At 40.2% G+C, this 20,788-nt stretch overlaps 1 protein-coding gene across 3 annotated transcripts in view; it reads left to right on the top strand.

Moving 5' to 3' along the window:
- The window catches only part of LOC408890 (protein groucho), a 121,384-nt gene that overhangs the window by 22,833 nt on the left and 77,763 nt on the right, over positions 1–20,788 (top strand). For 2 of the 3 annotated variants that reach the window (XM_006565410.3, XM_392421.7), the window contains exons 2-3: positions 9,457–9,554; positions 17,073–17,136. In XM_006565410.3, coding sequence (XP_006565473.1) covers positions 9,457–9,554; positions 17,073–17,136 — 162 coding nt within the window. Of the gene's footprint in view, positions 1–9,456; positions 9,555–13,450; positions 13,646–17,072; positions 17,137–20,788 lie in introns of those variants that run through there. The other variant, XM_006565411.3, reaches the window with a different exon arrangement.

Below are 20,788 nucleotides of genomic sequence, written 5' to 3'. Positions count from 1 at the left end.
TCTACCTCATCCCCCGTCCACCGCGTTAATATGTATAAACCCCCGCTCGGCTGGCCATAGAGAGAGAGAAAGAGAGAGAGGGAGAGAGAGATTTATCCGGAATCGATTCGCGAAATGATTAATGTATCTTTAGCGGTTTGACGCGCGTGTTTCGCTTTCACGGAAGAGGCGAAGCCGGGGACACGGGTATAGAAGGGCCCTTAACTCGGCCGATAATGCATGCTGATAATCGGGTCTTTAGTGGACAGGCAGGATCGATGGAACTAACGTAATTAGGCGCGCTGATATGCGCCACTTAAGCGTACTTGAGTGGCTGCAAACGCAACTGATTGGTTCTGTTGCCACTATCCGCCCTAATGCGCACCACGACACGCTCACCTAATCTCCTCTCTCGCGCTCTCCCTTTACCTTGCTCTCTCTCTCTATCTATCTATCTATCTGTCTATCCGTCTATCTCTTTGACGGTTGTCGGTCCGTCTATCCACGCTGTCCGTCCGTCCGTCCGTCTGTTCGCGATTATCGAGTAATAAGGAGCAATACGGAGAAAATTGTGTTCGATCGGCGCGTATTTTTTTTTTTTTTTTTTCCTCGACGCGAGTCCAGACACGTGGGAAACGTTTGATGCGATGGTTGCGTTATTTCCAACGTTGTAAATCCCAGTTTGCACGCGTTTCGCGCGATGTATATCGATGATAGCGAGGCGGAAATCAATAGGAAAGCATGTGTAGCCATCGGGCTAATCCGAGTATCGTGAGATATTCAGTGTCAGCTTATTAACTTAAGGTACGTAGAAAGCGGAACGATAAAGGATCGTATGACTTGAAAGAAGTTTTCGAAAGTTTTCGAGCAGAGTTAGAGGAATGATAGAATGGAACACGATCGATCTCTTTCTCTCTTAAATCAATTAATTCCATCGCGATTTCGAGAACACCGAGACTTCTCTCATTTCACGATAACGATTGATGTAACCATAATGCAGTTCGAGTTATTAAAGCCGCCGACGAAACATCGGACGAGAAAATAGCCAGCTCCTCTCCTCCCTCCTTCTTCCTTCTCGTGGAATTCGTTCCATTAAACGTCTTCCCGACCTTTGACATGCTCGCCTCCGAGAAATCGCAGCCGCTTTGAGAATAAACGGAGCATCGAGACGAAAGAATAAACGAGATAGAGAGAGAGAGAGAGAGACGGTTTTATACGGTCCGATAGATCTTGCCCGTGAAGAAATCAACGTTGTGTCGTTGTGTATCTCGTCTCGATGCCTCGCCATTGTTCCCCCTCCCTCGACACCGTTTCCCTTTTTACCGACCGAGCATCGAATACCGGGCTCCATAGAACGGAACGGGAAAGGGGACACCGGCCCCCGGGGATAATGAAATCGTCGAAAGTACGAACAATGACTTTTTGCCAAATCGCTCGGCTATTTCCGATCCCTCGATCCCCTCCTCCGCCCCGATAACTCTCGATATTAATCCTTTTTTTACCGCACGATCAGCGATCGCGTTTCTTTCCCCGCCAATCCCCTTCGGAACAAAAACCTGTGCATCTCGCGTTTACACATCTATACATCTATATATATATACATACACGTGTATAATCCAAGCGTTGATTGTCACGAGCTGAGCGTCCGGATACCAGATTCGATCCCCTCCCCCTCCCCCTCAATTTAAAGCACCGCAGGACGCTATGTTTCGATATCACTGCACGATTCTTTTTCCACCGCGATCCGATCCGATCCGATCCCCGATGGTCGACAATTTCCCGAAACGGGAACGTTATCTCTCTCTCGATCGAGGGGCGGAGGAGAAAGAGGGAGGAAGGTGTGGCGCGAAAGGACGTGGAAGGATGCGAAAGGGTATTTTTGGGGGATGTTGCGTATAATTGAATACAGGGGTGCGGACGCCTAGCAGAGGACACCTGATTGACGGCAGCTTCCCCTTCTCATTATTATTCGTCGAGAACGATATAATTCGCGTTTCGCTTTTCGACGGAAGTTCGACCGCATTTCCCCCCCTCTCCCCCTTTCGAACGTGTGCAGTCGGATACGCGTGTATACGCGTGTGCAAAAACCCGCTTCTCTCTCCTCCCCCTGTCCTCGTTTCATTCGATGTAAAACGATGAATATTTTAAACCGCGGCGAAAAATGGATTTTACCCGCGGCGCGCATCCGACCAATTTTTCCCGTGAAAAATCAGAGACGAGAGCGCGTTGCACGGCATTTCGTTGAGTATGTACACGGGGAACGTGCTCGCTTTATTATTGATACAGCCGTGCGCGAGCGTGGCAAACAATGTTTCCCGGGGAAAATTCCCTCTCTCTTTCTCTCTGTCTCTCTCTTTTTACTCTCGCGTTTTAACTTGATTTCACAGGGACGACACGTATTTATTACGCCTTTATTTGATCGCGCCAATCGTCGCTCCGGTTGATATTGAATCCTCGTATCCTCGCGCGTTAAACTAATAACATTAAAATGGAAAAAATCTCGATTTTAATCTTTTTCGTTCTTCTGTCTCTCGCCCCATTTCCAATCGGCGTCCATCGTCGATTTTTCGCTCGTGAAAAGGTCGCCAGCGGATCTTGGAATCTCTTGGAAATTATTTTTAGCGTAGAAAAATTTGAATATTAATATCAATCACGCGAAGTGTGCGGAAGCGGGATTTTTATCGATATTTAAATATTTTATTTCTACGTCGAGAAAGAGAAAAAAAGTAGAGAAAGAAAAAAAAAGGAGTGGAATCGCTGCGAGGTTAGAAATCTTCTCTTCCCGTGCGTGTATATTTTAGCAACCATTTTTTATGCAGTTTACAATCGACCGTTTGAATTTCCCGTGGACACGAGATCTCTTCAAACTTGCGTCTCGCGTGTTTTCGAAAATATATTTTTATCATTACGTGCAACGAAACGAAAAATATATAAATATATACGAGTCCGTGAATTAAAAACGTTGAAGAAAAAAAAAAAAGAAGAAGAAACGATCGACGAAAAATCCTCGAGAGACCTTTCTCCCTTCCAAATCGATCAATTTGATTAATCCTCGAAGGTGTAATTCAATGTTACGGTTAAGTTAGCGCATCGTTTATTCAGATTGTTCGGATGTTTGCGCAGAAATGTTTCTCTCTCGCGAAGACGAAACACGATGCACTTCGGAAAAAAAAAGAAGAAAAAGAAAAAGAAAAAAAAACACGACGAATATCTTTATATGGAAACATTCCCGGCAGTCTGGTTTCGCGCATAAAATGGCAATTATAACGCGAGGGCCGGCGTTATAGTAGGAGAAAATAATAAAGAACTGTGGAATTCTAAAAGGGAGGGAGGGGAAAAAACCACTTAGCAGATGGAAACATATTTCGCGAAACCGGTATTAACGTTGGCTGGGAGAGAAAAAAAAAAAAAAAAAAAAAAAATTGAACGAGCTTGATATTTCGTTGAAACATATATAACCCATTTTTAGATAGGTAGAAAGTTTTTATTAAAATATTGTTTATATATGTATGTATATATACATATATATATATACGGTCGTGAAAACGTAAGCTTTAAACGTTAAACTATAATTCCCTGTGTACGGGGATTTTAAAGGTTTCACGGATGGAAATTCACTTTTACCTTAGCTTAGGAGGTAATATAACGCTTAACATCATCGGACATGAAATCTTAATTAAACTTGTGCGATACCTGGGTATGCGGTAGCAATTTGAATGTAAAAAATTCGAATTATGAAAGTATCGTTTTACGTTGCATCCACGGAATATAGAAACGCAAGAAATTTGTTTGATCGTAAAGAGAAATTTCCTTTCGAATCGAGCTCGTCAAATTCCCCCTCCATCGTATTTACATTTACTTTTTTAAAATATATATATGTATATATAGCGATTACAGGGTGGTGGATCTTCGTTCCGTGCTTCAGGAATAATTGATCAACGCGAAATCAGATGATCGTTAAAATTCTTCTCGTGAACGATAATCAATGTTTAACGGGAGCCATTAAGAATTTTCATCTCGCGAAAAGGGAACGTATTTTCATCCTCCTTCTATTTTAATTCATCTGGAAATACTCGTTACTCTCTCTCCCCCTTTCCTTTTTTCTCTTCGCTCAATTTCACGTATATGATTGAAGAACGCGTGCACATTCCTTTATCGATCGTATTTCAAACACCTTCTCGAAATATTCCTATATTTTAATATTTCCATCCGATCTCTTCGTAAACGAATATAAACGTAAATAAATAAATATCGTCTCCTATCACCTCTCTCTCTCTCTCTCTCTCTCCTTCAGAATTATAAACATTCCCATAACTTATAGAATCATTTTCTCAAACCTTGAGAAAAAAAAAAGAGAACGAATCTATTTAACGAAACCGACATTATTAACGTAGCCGTCATTATTCGTCAAAGGTGATCCAAAATATATCCATCCTCCTCCCTTCAACCTAGGCGAATTAACTCGCCTTACATCACTCCGCGCGATCTTACGCGAAGCGGAGGGTGTTCGTAATCGCTCGAGAATCCTCCGCGTGCGCATTATCACCGATGCCCGACTATGGAAGCTCGTGCCGTTAAGTATTATATGGTGGAAGCGCGGAAGCGAAAGGGTACGGGTGCTCTCCGCGACGAAAGCCAATAAATTAATTGGATTGACCGCGGCCGGCTTTGCGCGGACAAATGGGATCAACGATTCTGCCGATCAGCAGCAGCCCCCCTCCTTTCTTCCTCGGTCTCCTTCTCGCGTTTAAACGAGACTGGGTCCTTTCGACAGCCGGAAAAGACGGTTCGTGTATTGAAAAATGTATAGTCTCGTGTATGCACGATGTATAACACAACGCGTATGGGCTTCTTCGTTAGACGCTTTGGTCGAGTTCTGGCTTGAGAATAGTTTCGAGCGAAATAAGATATGGGGTGTGACGGGTTACACGGTGGCAAATATTACGTTAACCTGATAAGCTGATCGATTCGAGCAAAGTCGCTCTCGGGGTAGTTCTCGTGTGATATACGGTGATTGGTGGTGGTGGATTTTATCGAGCGTGGTCGTGAAATGGGGGCCATTCGATGGGCGAGTTGGGAAAAGTTTGCTCGATGGTTTTTCGGTTATTATTTACATTCGGTTGATATACATTTTTTTTTTTTCCAGTCCATCAAGGTTATGGAATTTTTTTAAATTTATAAATACGCGTTCGATGGGTCGTAATAAGGTGGGATGGGGATAGGATTGGTTGAAAAATATGACGATGTTGTATTTATAAATTTTGTAGAGTTTAAGAAAGTAGAAATAAATGGAATAATTTATGTATGGTAAAGTTTAGATTTTAAGGTAATAATTTTTGTTGGGTAAAAGAAAGGAAATTTTGGAGACGTTTCATTCAGAGAAGAAAACGTTATTAGAGATAATATTGTTGCGGGGTGAGCATCGATTTAGGGAAAATCCGTGGAGATAAGTCGATTTTCGAATCGAGGAAAGTTAAATTTCTTATATCTTCCAATTACGTATTTCACAAGTTGAAGAAAATCTCTTCTTTCTTGCAGATGGATTCTTTCCTTTTATCATTTTTATCGAAACGCTCGCTAGATATACAAGCTTGTGAAGCTTGCACAGAAATAACACCTACGTGTAAATGGTATTCAGTTGTTCAGACAGATCGAGAAAGGATAAAAATCGAAGAGAAAGAGCGACGAGGTAGAAAATTCAAGAAATTGATTCTGAAAAATATCGAAATATAACGTGTTACATATTTATCGAATTACAATAAAAATTTACCGGTTGCAAAAATTCAAATCCCATCTATCTCTTACATTTTATAAATTTCTCACGTTCGTTTTTACATTTACGCATCGTTCTAATTATACACGAACAATTCGACCAACATTTGAAACTGCTCGCAACTTAATAATAAATAATCCTCGACCCACATCTTCTCCCGCTTCAATTACACACGTATTAATCTCTCGGATCGCTCTACAAATTTTCTACTCACTTCATTCGAAAACCCTGTATATATATATATGTATGTACACACATATATATATATATATAGATGGAGTGTCGGCGCGGCAAAGTGGGTGAGCAGGAGGGAGCAGCGGGCGGCGGAGGCGGAGGAACTATTTCAGCTTTTACGAGGCCGTCGTGGCGTATCCGTTTTGCGGGGTACGACGTGCAAAACGATCGATAACACGCTCGTAACGTTATTACCGACAGGTATACGGAGGTGGGTAGCGGTACTACCGGTAATAATGTGGCTTTTACGGTCGTGGGCGCTGGTACAGCTGCCGCCAAAGTCGGTAAGCGTGGGTTTCCATCGGGCTTTCAAATGCCGGAGCAGCAACCGAATTTGCGCCACTATTTCCGCCGTTCCTTGACACGATCTTTCTCTCTCTCTCTCTCTCTCTTTCTATATATATATATATACACACACATACATCTTTCTCCCTTCCCTTGCGTCCGTTGTTTCAACGCGAATAAAAGCAGGCGGAGGATATCGTGGTGGATCTTTTATCGATCCACGAACAATTTCGCGACACAAGCGGGATATCTTTGGACGTTGCGGGAAATCTTAAAGTGACGCGACCGAAATATCCTTTGACGCCTCGAAATGTCTCTCTCTTCCCTTCGTAAGAAACGGGTCCACCGATTTATAATGTAAATTTCGGAATACGAGAAACGTATTTCTCTCTGGATATTCGCGGTTCAGTATATCGTGTATCGTATTATCGGATCTCCGCGACTTAAAAATATCCTTTACAACTTTAATCCCTCTTCGGAAAGATCTCGAAGCAGTGTTTTATATTTTAGCCTAAAAATTTATTCTCGAAAAGAAGAATGAACTTTCCTGTTGCATAATTCGAATTAACTCGTCCTTCCTTCTTTCAAAATTTCTAAAAAAAAGTCTCTCGAAATCTGACATAATAAAATATTAAGTTTCGTAGAAGCTTTTTATTTCACTCCGCGATTTAAAAATTCCAAATTTTTTCCCCTCCAAGGTTTTTGCTAAGGTTAAGATCCTTACAAACTCTCGCAAACATTGCGAAAAGAAGAAGAAGAAGAAAAAGTTCCCGATTATCTCCCCCCTTCTTTTCTTCCCCTTTTTATTCCCCCTTTTCTATCGAAAGCCGGATAATTATTAATGGACTTGGACGATGCCGCTAATTAACGACAATTACCGGCCGATTATACATCCCGAGTCGATTATCCCCGGAAAGGTATAGCGGTAGTTGGCCGCGTCTTTACACTCGAGGAGGCAATATTCCGCCGGAGTGTTACGCGTTTACGAGAAACTTCGTTCCTCCACGAATATTCCCCCGGCTAGGAAACAATGTTTCTCGCGGTCGACGTGAACCGATTTCCATCTAAAGTGTTTCCGGAATCTTTTTTTCCTACCGCTCCTCCCTCTCTCTCTCGTAGACCGAGCTTTTATTACGAGTTGAAATTGTCGGTTCGAAGAAGGAGAGAGAGAAACAGATATATATATATGCGCACGATGTGCAAGTAGCACGTCTACCGCTCGGGATATATACGCGCAGGTTTAAACTGTAGGCGTAATCAGCGAACGGAAGCCAAAGCAGCGGCACGATTTCCGCCGCTTATGCCGGTTGCATCCGTGTGTGCATGCCTCGAGGCGGCTGCTTACGTGGGCCGTGACAAGTGCATCCGGCACATCGAAGGATTACCGTTCGTTCCGACGCAATCGCTATGTTCGATTACGCTTGGAAAAGCGTTCACGAATCACGTGACGCTTTCGAGGATAAAAATTGGATGAACAGGAGCTGTATTTATTAGCCCATTATTATCGGCCAGAGAGGATTTCTATCGTACTTATCGTGGTTTAAATGGTTAAATTCTTCTCTAGGAAGAAGTCTGATAAGTGAAGAACAATTATGTAACGATTGGGAAAGAAGTGGAGGGATTTGTTCGAAATTTAAAAATCTCTGAGATTTTGAAAATTTTGTTTCTGTTCCATTTTGTTGTAAGGAGAGGAGAGTGAAATAAATATATAAAGTTTTATGATGTGTATATATATATATTAGAGACATTTACCAAATGATGGATTATCGAATTGTTCGACTTTTTTCCTCTTCTTCCTTTTCGTGCCGTCGTAAAAATTCGGACCTTGTTCGCCAGAGATTGTCGATGCGAGATTTTTTCTTTTTTTTCTTTTTACTTCAAATGTAAACACGCACCGACTCCGACAGAATTATCGAGCATTTTATGATCCTTTTTACGAGCTTAATATTTTTTCCTCACTTGTCTGCGGTGCGGTTAAAGAAGTGGACCGAAATAACATTGTTCACGGATACGTTTACACGAGGATTTCTTTTTTTTTTTTTTATTCCTCTCTCCTGTCTTTTTTTTTCCCGCAATACGAAAAATACGACACAAGGGACGCAGAGGAAAAAGGGAAACGATTTATCGATTTATTCTTCGATTGTATTCTTCTCTCTTTTTTTTTTTAATATTTGCGCGTATCGAAGTGGATCGAGAGAGTTTTGATCTCGAGCAACAAGGTTGCTGTTTCGCGCAACCTGTTCTTCCGTCCCTCGAAATGGAAATTCGAGTCACGAGGAAATATTTTCCCGCCTCTCGTCCCGGGCCACGCTCGGTTGCAAACAAGATCAAGCAGAGTCGTTTAAGGGTAACCTTTTAGTCGCCTGCCGCTTTCAGGGCTTCCTTTTTCATCGTCGACGAGATACCTCGCATGAGAAAGTACATTATACGTCAGACGTTCGAGATGTCTGTGTACTCTGATGGTGGGTTAAAAATCAATTGCTACCAGGGAATTTTATAAAGCGCGCCCCCCGTTACTTAGATAATGCTCCCCCATAATTTTCATCGTATTTAACGCAAAAATAATACCCTATCTACAAATTTTCTCCCCCTCTTTTTCCAATCAAGTTTAAATTCGACGGCCTAAAAGATCGTACAGAAATAATTAAAACTATTATCAAAGGCTATCGCGTTTTTGATTCGAGTTTCTTTAAAAGCTAAATATTAAAAGAAACATAAGCAACATAGAACTTTTTTCAATTATATTCATTTAGAAATTTAAATTGTATTCGCTTAAGGATTTTTTAATTTCGTCCCCTAATTTACCATTCTTTCGTGCGCGCAAGAGAGCGTAAAAATACATATATATATATATTTTCAACGTGCAAAGAAAACTTTATTTCCCCGGTTAACGATAAAATGTAAATGAAGTAAGCGCGGCTAAATGCTCACCTTTCACGATTACCTCGAAAACCGTAGCATTGTTGCGGATAGTGAAGAGAAATGGCACTTCGCTTCGTCCGGATACGGTTTAAACGATAATTTCCCCGCCAATGAAAACGCGTAACAATGGTATCGTTATTTGCGCCACGCATTTTTTACGGCGAGAGAGGAAGATGATTCGTTTCATCGTTGTCGGGTATTAAAATATTTTTTCCCCACCGAAACCGAGCAGCCGATCCTCAAGTTTTTGTTCGATGTTTCAGGGTCCGCCGCAACCAGGCCAACAATATAAATTCTCGATCGGCGAGTTGTGCGATCGTATCAAGGAGGATTTCAACTTTCTTCAGACGCAATATCACAGGTAAATTCCTTATTTCCATTTTGGTTGTAAATCAACGAATCCCCTTCTTTCATCATCCTCCTTTTTTTTTTTCTCGATTCGAGAAAACGCGTGTAACGCGTTTTTATTTTCTTCTTCTCCAAGGAACGATCCTCGTTGAAATATTGTACGCGTCACGTGTTTTATGTAAGATACGATCCAAGAATTAAATATCCGTTATTTACCACTCTCTTTGATCGAACGTTACGAGGAGATGGATGGATGGATGGATGGATGGATAGGTAGGTAGGTATCGTTTGTAATCATTCAAACAATTATACGCTGTCGGTGAAAGTAGGAATTATGTTCTCGCGCCGCGACACACGGTTGTCAGGCGTGAATCAAGTGAAAATGAATCGTAGCGAAACGTAATAGTAGTAGCTGTATGAGAATTATTTCTCTTGGCGCGAAGGTAGACGCTTCGATTAATCTCCAATGGAATTCAATTCTTTTTTTTTTTTTTCCATAATGCGACGAAAGTGAGAATAAAGAGAGAATCGAGAAAAGAAGATTGAAATTCCATTCAAATGTACTCTTGTTATTTACTTTATTATTATCTTTGCAATTTTCTTAGTTTCTCTATTTTTTCTTCTTCCTTTTCTCGCGGTAGAACAAAGTGGTATTTTATATCCCGCGATAATTAATCGAGAGACCAAGAGTCAATTCTTCGGGCATACGTCCGATCTTATCTTGGGAAATGTTTGCGCAAACGTCGTGTCGAGGCGCGTAGGCGAAGCGGGCAGACCGACAGTTGTAGGCAGAGAATTGTTTGTCCGAGCGGAAGCTATGCACACTCGAGCTGTGCACACACAGACATATACACGGAGGACGAGCCTCCTCTCGGTTTCGATTCTGTGCACGCGTGTTACGCGTCTACCAGCCCATTCAGTTTCCTTGTGAATACGTCTTGTAACATATTTTCTTTCGACACGGCTGCCACTCGATCTCTCTTCGACTCGAATGACCCCTCTCCAACCATTCCAACTCCCCTATTGTACTTTGCCGCGATAAACGCGCTTTATGGCTCTTCAAGTTTCGATATTGGAGTCTATCCTTTGTTGGGTGAATGGCTTGTTTCGGTAAATAGTAATTCGAGAAGTTAATCCTCCAGGTAAATAAAGGAATAATCGACGCGAGAGAAGAAGTGAAAGTTTCTTGGATTTTAGAATTTCTCCCCTCCTTTTTTTTTTTTTTTTAATCGCTTCACTTAACAATCTCGTTCGTCACGACTTTTCAACGCGCATAATTCCTCTACCTCTCCTGTCTCAAATTTCTTCGGTTAACTAATAGAGAATATTAATATCGATTAAAATAAAAATACCAATTGTTACTACAAACGAGAAACAGATTAAAAACACGTTCCTTCCTTTCTTCCTTTCTTCCTTTCTTCCTTTGACTCGACTGAGTCTAAAAAACCTAAAGAAAGAAAAAAGAAAAAGAATCCAACCGATCTCTTCGAATTCCTGTTCACGTCACCACGTTGGAAATAAGAACGGCGGAGTGAAAAAAACGAGTAACAAGTATAGAAGCGCGCGGTGGTTGTGTGTAATCGGTCGGGGAGATACGATCGCGCCGTTACACGCGAGCCTTGCACAAGCGAGAGGAGAAAAGTTAAGGCCGATAAGAGGGAAGAAGGAGGATTTTCTTCCGTTTTCGCCCCGATCCTACGATCCTTATCGGGGGCCCGGCTTGACACGTTAATTTATGTGCCGACCCTTTAACGTGTTAATTCGCGACGTCACGTGCCGCACGATTTCCACCGACGACGGAAACTTAAATTGCTGTTTCGTGTCGCAACGTGGACCGAGGGAGGAGAGGAGAGAACAGAGAGAGAGAGAGAGTCCCCCAGGGGCCCGGTGTGCATACATGCATAAATATGTACGAGAATGGTACGTGAGCGGAGTACGACATTTCGTACGCGCGTTCCATGCGACCTACGTTACAGGACGATTCGGAAAGATTCGCTGCAATTTCGCAGCCGCGTGCGCGCCAACTCTTCCGGAGAGTGCTCGATTTTTCCTCTTCCTTCTCGAACCGTGGCATGATTCAAAAGCGACGTCTTTCGAAAACGAAAAAATAAAAAGAGAAGAATTTTATCGTTAGACGGTTGTCGATCGTGGATCAATATTATTGAGATTGGAACGGCGGATTCATTAAACTCGAATTCTCGATAATTTTCGATAATCTATGGACGCGCAAGCCGAAAGGAAGGTAAAATAATCGTTAAACGAGGAAAATATATTTCTCCCTTCTCGGTCGATGATTTATATCCGACAGTCTCGATCGTAACGCAACCAGGTACAGTATTGAGAAGGGAGAGGAAACGAAAGATTGCATAAAGCCGTGGCGCAGGATTTTTCCCGATCGGTGCAAACAGCGCCGATCGTATGGAATAATTCATTTTATGTGTGTATTATACGCTCGATGATGCGGAAAGTGGCGTTAGTTTTATTTATCCAGCTACGCTACGGATAAATGCTTTCTCGCGCGGTCCCGATCCCGCGCGAGTTACGAGAATTGTACGGACGAGGAGGGAAGGGAAGGGAAGGGGGAGGAACGGGTGGGCTATAAATTTGCTGTTTACAAATTGAGAGAGGCCGAACCACGACGGGGAATTTCGCGACGGTTGTACACCTCTCGCGACGAGGAACAGGTGCGCGGGTTTTCGCTTTTAGTTATTTATATGCCGTTGGAAACGTTCACGGAGGCGAGGAGAGAAGCGGACGGCCGATAAGACGGGCTTGTAAATTGTTGTGCCGCGCCAATCCGAGATAATTAATGGGCCTGGCCTGGGCCCCGCAACCAGAATTATCGTCCGATCGATCGTTAATATCGTGCTAATTTATCGTGACGTAACCGTTCCTTTTCCCGCTCTCGATTCCTCCTTACATGGCCACTGGAATCGAGGGGTTGGGGGGTTTCAAGTTTCGAGGCAGGATCGAATCGTTCGGAAATAACTACCATACCTTTCTTATTTTTACCTCGGTATCTCTTCCATTCCTTTTTCTAACGCGATAAATATGGTATATTGCTTTCCTTTTCGAGAAATTTAATTTCTATTATTATTTTATTTTGCTATTAGAAGGAGGTTAGGTTAGGAAACGGATCGTATCTTATTTCGAGAAATTATTTCGACTTATTTAAAATCACTCTCCCTTCGTCATTGGGAAAGATAAAGTCGAATTCGTAAATTTCGCATAACCTAATTTTGCTCGAAAAGCTAGAGAAATACGGGATTTTAAATATCTTAACTTTACCTTGAAAACTGAAAAACTTGCAGATGGATAGGTATTTCAAGTGAAAGGAAGAAGTACGATTTATAAAAGAGAAGGAAAAAAAAACTTGGACGAAGAGCGTTTTAAACCAATCGAACTAATATCTCTTAAGTATCTTTGCGCCGCGAGATTGGAAAATGCCGTGCGTAGGAAAAACGCGTCCAACCGGAATACCTTTGCCGAACAAGGCTCTCGACGAACGTCTAATTTGCAGCGCGCCAAACCGAGCAGAACTCCCTCTATTGAATAATTCAACCGTTCCTTTTAAAGCTGTTCGCCAATGCGCGTAAAAACGAGCGTACGGTCTCTCGTTACGCTTACTATCGGGCGTGCAGATCGCGTTCAGCAACCGGAAGGGCTATTTCACGCGGCCACGACGACTGTCCCGTGTGCACGCGCGATACAACATTGTCCGTCGATCACAGGTCGTGCCGCGGCACCACAGACTGACATTCACGGCTGAAAAAGCAAAGGTCGAGATATGCAGCTGTGCCAGTGTCGATTTGCGCTTCGAGAATCGAGAACGGAACGATAATCGAATCTCGATTCGCCTATCGATGGCCGCCATATTGGCGTGGTGGCGCTGCAGTGCGTCGTTCGCTTACGTGCGTGAAATTTGTGATAATTTTTTTTCCCGTCAATTTCGTTCTGTTTAACGAGTGTTAATTGTTAATTGTGCGTTAACGAATGAAAAATTGAATCTTGAAACGTTTGTGCGATCGATAGATCGATAGAGATTTCTTCGTCGTGACGAGAATACGAAGAGATTAGTGAACGAGCGAGAGACACGAGATTGAGGTTAGATATAAATAAAATTCTTTTTTTCCATGCAGAATTAATAATTATACAACTATTTTTCTTCTCCACGTTTCGATTATTCGGATATGTTCGCAATTTGATATAATTCTTCGTCTTTCTCTCTACTTGAAATCGTTGTATATCGTGAAAGAATACGTTTTACGAGAACACGTTAAACGATGTTAAATGATCGAGTTATTATCCTTTCTTTCGACGAATGAGAAACGAATGATGTTCTTATTCCGTTTATGTTCGAATTAGCCGGTCTGTCTTCTTTCATCCCTTTGTTTCCCCACCTCGGTTGTTAACAATTTTTCTCCTTAGTTTTATTGTCATCGCGGAAACGTGAACGCGTGCGTTTTAATTTAATGCCAGAATTATAACGACGGCCAACGCGAACGAACAGGCAAACAAAGGCAAATTCTGCGTTCACGAGAGTTGGTGGATATTAATACCTTGTTCTTGTTCCCTTTATGCGGCCTTAAATTGGAGTGCGAGAAACTGGCCGGCGAAAAAACAGAGATACAGAGGTATTACGGGATGGTAAACCGGGAGGTGGAAAGAATGGTGGAAAACAGGGAGTGGGGGGAAGAGAGGATGTGTTTACACACCGGTGTACCATCCACCCGCGTTGTTCCAAGATTATAGAAGACGTATTCCTAGCTTTTTCTGTCCCGTTCTGAATTCGTTAAACCAATCCCATACAATTAATTCGTTATTCGCGGAATATTTAACCTACAATAATCATAATATACATCGTAATATACAATATATATCCATCCATCAGTCATCTGGTTTCCGCTTCATAATACAATTAAAAACGTTGCTAGTTACGTGATAATACATCGTTTTCCGTTCGTGGCAACAACGGAATCCTATTACTCGCTCGCTATATAGACTCGATAAATACAAAATAGAAAGATTAAGTTAAACGGATCGACGATAAGCCTATCCAATTCCGCCTTTTTAATATCACCCACCAAAATACGTGCTTGCATTCACGCGATTCCATTTAAAAAATTCGAAAACGATCGTATTGCATTTATCCAATGATTTCCAACCAGTAAAACTCTTACTTAGTAGACTATCAAACTTTCGCAAGCCAATACGAAGAGCAAGAAAACGAACAATCGTTTGAAAATATCGTAAAGCATATCGTCGCCGTCTAATTGGTGTTGTAACGCGGGAATTATCTCGCGAGATATCGAGTTTGAAACGCGGTTGCAAACGCGTAGAGCAATCGTTACACCGGGTACTCGTGGAAGGTTTTTCCACGCGGGTTACGTACGCAGCTCGACCATTACGAGCGCGTATTTATTATACGGAATTGGCGTGCGTCGATGCAATTTCGCAGGAACGCCGGCTCTCTATTTCGCTGTCGACGCGGTAAACAAAAATATGACGCGCGTTCTCGTTAAAAAATTACTTCCGCCGTGGAAAAGGAGGAGGGGGAAGGAGGAGCTTATACGCGGTTTACACTCGTTTCACGCCCCCCCCCCCCCTCCATCGATGGAAATTAATTTTCCATTTAACGCCCTATTATTTTGCCGGAGAGCCGATAACCGCGCGTCGGTTATCGAAAGATCGGCCGATGAAAAAATCAACCATCGTTTGCGGGATTGGGTTTGACGGCGGGTTTGCTCACCTTTTCGATCGGCATATTTTTCTGCTCGATTTTTTTCGTACCGTCAAATTGTAAATAATAAAAATGTAGGGAACGCGTGTATCGAAGAATTATTATCTTAAGCTTCTTTTTTTTTTCCCCGATCGTGTGTATATATATGTATGTATGTCTCGTTGGTTATGCAAATTATGTAAAACGTGTAATACAAAAAGCGCGCATTTGCATAAAAATTTGCGCAGTTTACAGTTATTTGCGACTCGATATCGTGAATTTTATCTACTTTGTTATTCGACTTCTTTATATATATATCTCTATCTGGCAAGTTGATTTATCGATTTATCTTCCATTCTAATAGAAAGACACGTGAAACGAACGAATTGATTCGTTTAACTTTAATTAATTTTGATTATTATGAGCAAAGTTGCGAAAGTAATTTTCTTTTATCCTTTCGTTCGAAAATATGTAAAAATGTTTCTCTCTCATTTTTTTTTTTTTTTTAATTTTACAGTATGCTTGAAATACAGATTACAGATTATGTATAATATTCCGTGACATAATTAAACGGTTAATACAATTAGATTAAATTATTTTATCACAACAAAATACTAAATGCCACTTGTTATTGCTCAATCGATCTGTAAATTTAATTACGAAATTGTTGAAAATTATCCATCTCTTGGTGTAAATATTTCATCCGTATTCGTATATAGTTTTCAAACTCACGAAAATAGTGTCTTCAACACGTTTTTGTTATTCTTCATTTTCATATTAATTGAAATTAATATAAAATTATGATCTCATGATGATGATGATGATATGATTATAAATTTTAATTTTATATAACGTTTCCCTTTTTTATCCATTCATTACGAAGATAAACAATATCTGTTTCACGATTATATTAAAAGGAAATATTATAAAAAGTTAGTAAGAAACATAAATCAACGTATGATTGATCGAACAAAAAAATTTTACATCTTAGTTGGGGAATAAGATTTTCGATTAATTTTACCTTCGTTCAATATTACGATTATATAAATCTCTTTTAAAAGGATACGCATGAAATCCATATCCGTTATTTCATCATTCGAATAAGAAGCCGACCTTGTTAAATTTATCGAACTACATAATCGATTAGTCAGTGACCAGTGAAGCGAATCATTAATAAATATCTATAATGAAGCGAGTTTATTACTTTGTCTACAAGCTATATAAATACTATTATTATCATTATTATATTTTAAAACGCATCATTTTTTTTCTTTTATATCATCCTTTTCTCGAAAATTGTTCAAATCTTTCTCGAGATCCGGTTTCGCTCAAATCCAATAAATTCCTCCATAGAATTCATTCCATGAATTATTCACGCAATTGCAACTCCTTCCCATAGTTTTGATTTTTATTTTACTCTTTTAAAGATACCGATCACGGGAAAAGAAAGAGAAGATAAACTTCTGTCAATAAGACGGCTAATTTTTTTATATTCTGTCGTAAAAACATTTCGAATGAAAAAGTATATCGATAATTATACTATGAATAAAAAATTATAAAAATTACTTACATTCAAACAAACAAGCTTATTCTTGTTCTTCTAAATTTCTATTTCGATTCGATCTTCTGCGAATATATTTCAAAATAAAAGACTCTCGAGTCAGCAATTTCAGAATCTTTATCCGATGCAATTAGTGAAAAATAACTTGCAAAAATTTTTATTTGTATAAATATATTCTTATATCATAAGATTTTCAATGTATTTATAAATCTTTTGCTTATATCTTGTGTTTTCTTGTTTGTTTCATCCAGTATTAAATTGGAGTTAGAGAAACTCGCCCAGGAGAAGACTGAGATGCAGCGTCACTACGTTATGGTGAGTCTATGAGTTATATAATTTGTGCATTTTTTGATTAGATATATATATATTTTTTTGAACCGAGTAAATAAGATATATTGCGCTGCTTTTCGTTTTGCCAAATCCACCAATCACTTTACCACGTAGAATTTCAATTTAAGAATGAAATTCTCGCTCATCTGGATCTGTTCGAATTTGTCTTAACATTGAAATTACATTGTTTGTTGATGTTGGTAATTATTCGAATATGTTTCACGAAACTCGGCCGCAATGTTTTATCAACAATAGTTTGGATTGGATAATACAGTTTACATGATAAACGATGGTATAACGTGTTGGATATTGTCGTAGAAACAAACGAACTTCGTAGAATTATAGCTCATCAAAAGTTGCAAACTTAATTTGTCTACTGTTATTATTACATTTCTGAATATTAAATCTAATGGAACCTCCAACTGAAATGTTATTTTATCGTTACGATTATTGAATTTCTACAAAGAAAACTCATATATATATATATATATATATATATATATATATATATATATATGTACGATTTATCAAAATAAACAAAATTAAATAAATAACGTATTGTATGCAAGAAAGAGGATAATTAAAAATTTGAAACAATTCGTGGAATAGTAATCTTTTCTTGAAAGAGAGAAAAAAATAAAACATATAATTGCGAATTTCTATTATTTGGGATTTTTGTTTGCTTATTGTTGGAGGATATAAATCATTTTACGATGCCATTTGTTAATGTCCGCAGCAATAACGCACCTTCTCTATCCGAATTTAACGAGCAACTTACCCGCTTAATTCTCCTCGTTTTCTTGAAAATTACACGAGAGGTTTCATAAATAACCACTTCTTTTAAATCCAGTAGCTCCCTCTCTCCCGGTTAATCATACCAATCTCCAGAATATTTAACTTCTTCGCTACGGTATTACCCGGTTGGAAATTGCTCCTACTTTTCTGGTTGGAAAGACTTTAATAACACGTACTCTCGTGCTTTATTGCTTGTACTTTTCTCCTCTTCCCCTTCTTCTTCTTCTTCTTCTTCTTCTTCTCCTCCTTCTTCTTCTAAAAGAATTCCATTAATAAAAAGAAACGATCGCGGGATAATCTTCGAAAACGAGCACCGTGTCATTCACGCTCGAAAAATATTTTACAATCAATAAAAAGATTCATTATCCTATCAGAATTATAAAAAAAATGAATAATCTTCGTTTCGATTATTTTCAAAAATTTCCTTCTATTCTTCCTCCTCGTTTTATTTATTCAAAATTATCAAAAATGGACGGACAGTTTGTAATTTAGACCAGGTACAATTTCATTAAATCCATTTGTATTAGATCTAACGTTACGAAACACAAGATACGCGAAGCGTTGAATAAATGGCAGTAATAATACGAAAAGAAACGTGTGCCCTATCAGAATTATAAAAAGAATCAATAACTTTCGTTTCGATTATTCTCAAAAATTTCCTTCTATTCTTCCTCCCCGTTTTATCTATTCAAAATTATCAAAAATGGACGGACAGTTTATAATTTAGACCAGGTACAACAATTAAATCCATTTTATTGTATTAGATCTAACGTTACGAAACACAAGATACGCGAAGCGTTGAATAATAAACGGCAATAACAATCTCCACAATTTCTCCATTAAACGCGTGGAAAAAGGACGGGAATATGAAGCAAAATATCAGCCCGCGAAAATAAGAATGCGCGTATATCACTACCCTTGCCCCCTCCGTGTACAACAAACTCCATCAATAAGCGACAACAACCCTTTTAACAGCGGGAGTGTTAAAACGCCCCACTACCGAGAACAATCCATAAATCTGACTCGTTTTATACCGACAAGTGAAAAGGAACAAGTCGATCTCTACGTGTGCACGTTCTAATGAAACCAACCGACACGACCGACCAACCACTGCTGACCCTTACACCATCGGCCATTCAGACGGGCGACCCGTTCAACGGCTTCTTCCCGCGTATTTCTTCCCTCCAGCCGGGGCTGTGGCACCTTCTCCTTTTCGGTCGACTGCACACGCCAGGTGTTCGCACAGTTTTATATATATATATATATCTATACACATGTGTGTGTATACGGGATTTACTTTCGCCTGTAGATCTTCATTATTGCGGCGGCGACGTCACACGCGCGGTGTGTACGCGTCTTCATTAGCGCGCGAATACAACGGCCGTCGGAGACGGAGACCGCCTCCTACGGAGAAGGTCGCGTTGGGTCGCGGAGGAACGCCTTTCGAATTTACGCGCCACGCGGATCATGCGCGGCCGTCCGCGCAATCGATGCGCGGGCTTTACGATCCTGGATATATCTTTCATTCTCCTTCCATTGTGTTTAATACCCTTTTTGTAGGTAGTTGATGGGAATCGTTCTTCGAATCGTGTTTTGTTAAAATCGTGAAAGGAGACGTGATTTTATAAGGTAATAAATCTTTTTCTTTTTTTTTTTTTTTTTGAGGAAAATTTTAAGCTGGGGAAGTTGTAAATTTTTTTTTAATTATTTTCTTTTTCTTCTTCCTCTTCTTCTTCTTCTTCTTCTTCTTCTTCTTTTGTTCCTCGCGCCAAAGTTCGGAAAAGAAGAGAAATATCGAGTCGAGTTTTATAAATAAAACGATTACGATCGTAGTAAAATGATTATTCGATCGATTTGAAAGAAAGAAAATTTCGGATTGATCGAGCGTAGATAAATAAACGATATCTGGACGATACCGCAACAGAAGCCACTATTTGCATAATCCTTTCGCGAAACAGAGCGTTCAAAGACCGCGAGCTCTGTTAAACATCAATGGGCGGTCATGTGTTAATTCACCTGCACACGAACGGTCGGTCGTGCATGCGATTGATTCCTGCTCCGTGTGGAGTGTGGCAATTAGATCGTAGTCGTGCAAAATAAGCGTGCAAAGTAAGGGAGAGAAAAGAGAGAGAGAGAGAGAGAGAGAGCGGTAAGGAGGACAAAGAACAGAAGCATTCGTGTCGTTGCAGTTTATTGTCTTTTTTCCGTTCGGCGTTGCGGTTATCACGGACACGCGGTAATTTATAGGCCACACTTCGTGGTCGCGTTCGATGCAAATGACTTCATATAAAATGCACGCTGGCCGCTTGCGTGGACGTGGCACTTCCGCCGATTCACGCAACACGAAGATTAATCGCGCGACGACTTGCGACGAACGATGTCGTGTCTCGGCACGTCGATCCAACTATCGATCTTCCTTCCTCCAAAGGCCATCGCTTTTTTTCTTCCAATTTATAAGAGAAGAGAATATTTACACGAGATCGACGAAATTTTGAATCTCGAAATAATCTTCTTAATTGTGAGGGAAGAAATTTTTAGAAATCCAAGATTTCTTTGTCAATTAGTCCCTGCTTCTTTCGAACCGAATTGTTCGCATGAATACAAACGAAGTGTAATCTACGTGTCATAAATTTCCCTTAAATTTACCATTTCAGGTATCTCAGAATAGTCAATATGAAAAGCTGCAACATTTTAAACTGTTTTACGAGGGGCCCAAAGGTTACCTCTAAGGCAATAAACTTTGCGAGGACCGACTTTTGAAAAAGCGGAGAATTGAGAAACTTGTTTTCGCATTGCCACGATCGATAAATATCGTAAAAATCGATCTCGTTCCAAGCTCTCC

Source organism: Apis mellifera, linkage group LG6 (genome assembly GCF_003254395.2).
Source record: "Apis mellifera strain DH4 linkage group LG6, Amel_HAv3.1, whole genome shotgun sequence".
Taxonomy (NCBI): domain Eukaryota; kingdom Metazoa; phylum Arthropoda; class Insecta; order Hymenoptera; family Apidae; genus Apis; species Apis mellifera.
Note: the sequence above shows the minus strand (reverse complement) of the source record. Positions and strands in the feature narration are given on the sequence as shown.